This window comes from Buceros rhinoceros, unplaced genomic scaffold (assembly GCF_000710305.1).
Source record: "Buceros rhinoceros silvestris isolate BGI_N320 unplaced genomic scaffold, ASM71030v1 scaffold22624, whole genome shotgun sequence".
Classification (NCBI taxonomy): Eukaryota; Metazoa; Chordata; class Aves; order Bucerotiformes; family Bucerotidae; genus Buceros; species Buceros rhinoceros.
In genome coordinates, this window is record NW_010407940.1 from 12,315 (window position 1) to 12,775 (window position 461).

The following is a 461-nucleotide window of genomic DNA, read 5'->3' on the forward strand; positions in this document are numbered from 1 at the left end:
CACCCCAGAGACGGTGACAGCCCGTTCAGGGGAGTTGGGCAGCAGGTCGCCAGCCACCTGCACCTGCGCCCCTGTGCTCGGGGCGGGGGGAGGCAAAGGGAGAAGCTGGGGTCCTTCAGCCACCCCCTCCCCAGGGCTCAGCAGGTCGCACCTCCCCTGTCCCCTCCCGGGGCCTCAGGGACCTTTGCATGCCCCACAGGGGTGATGCTCCACTCCTCCACCACTTCCCACAGTCCCTGGTGGGACCATGGCAGCCCCATGACAAGGGCGCTGTGCCCCCCTGGGAAAAGGGGAGCCTGCACCCAGGGCACCCTCGGCCTCACCTCCCGGATCTCCCGGATCTTCGCTCCCGCCTTGCCGATGAGAGAGCCGCACTGACTGGCCGGGATGACAAGGCGCAGCGTCACCGGTGCTCTACCTGCTGCCACCCCATCGCTCCCCGATCCCAGGTCCTGCGAGGC

The 461-nt window shown here is 69.2% G+C and overlaps 1 protein-coding gene across 1 annotated transcript in view; it reads right to left on the bottom strand.

The window, feature by feature from the left end:
* Positions 1–461, bottom strand: part of PCBP4 (poly(rC) binding protein 4) — a 6,820-nt gene that overhangs the window by 4,813 nt on the left and 1,546 nt on the right. The window contains exons 5-6 of the mRNA XM_010134705.1: positions 319–452; positions 9–76 (exon numbers count right to left, since the gene is read on the bottom strand). Coding sequence (XP_010133007.1) covers positions 9–76; positions 319–452 — 202 coding nt within the window. The remainder of the gene's footprint in view (positions 1–8; positions 77–318; positions 453–461) is intronic.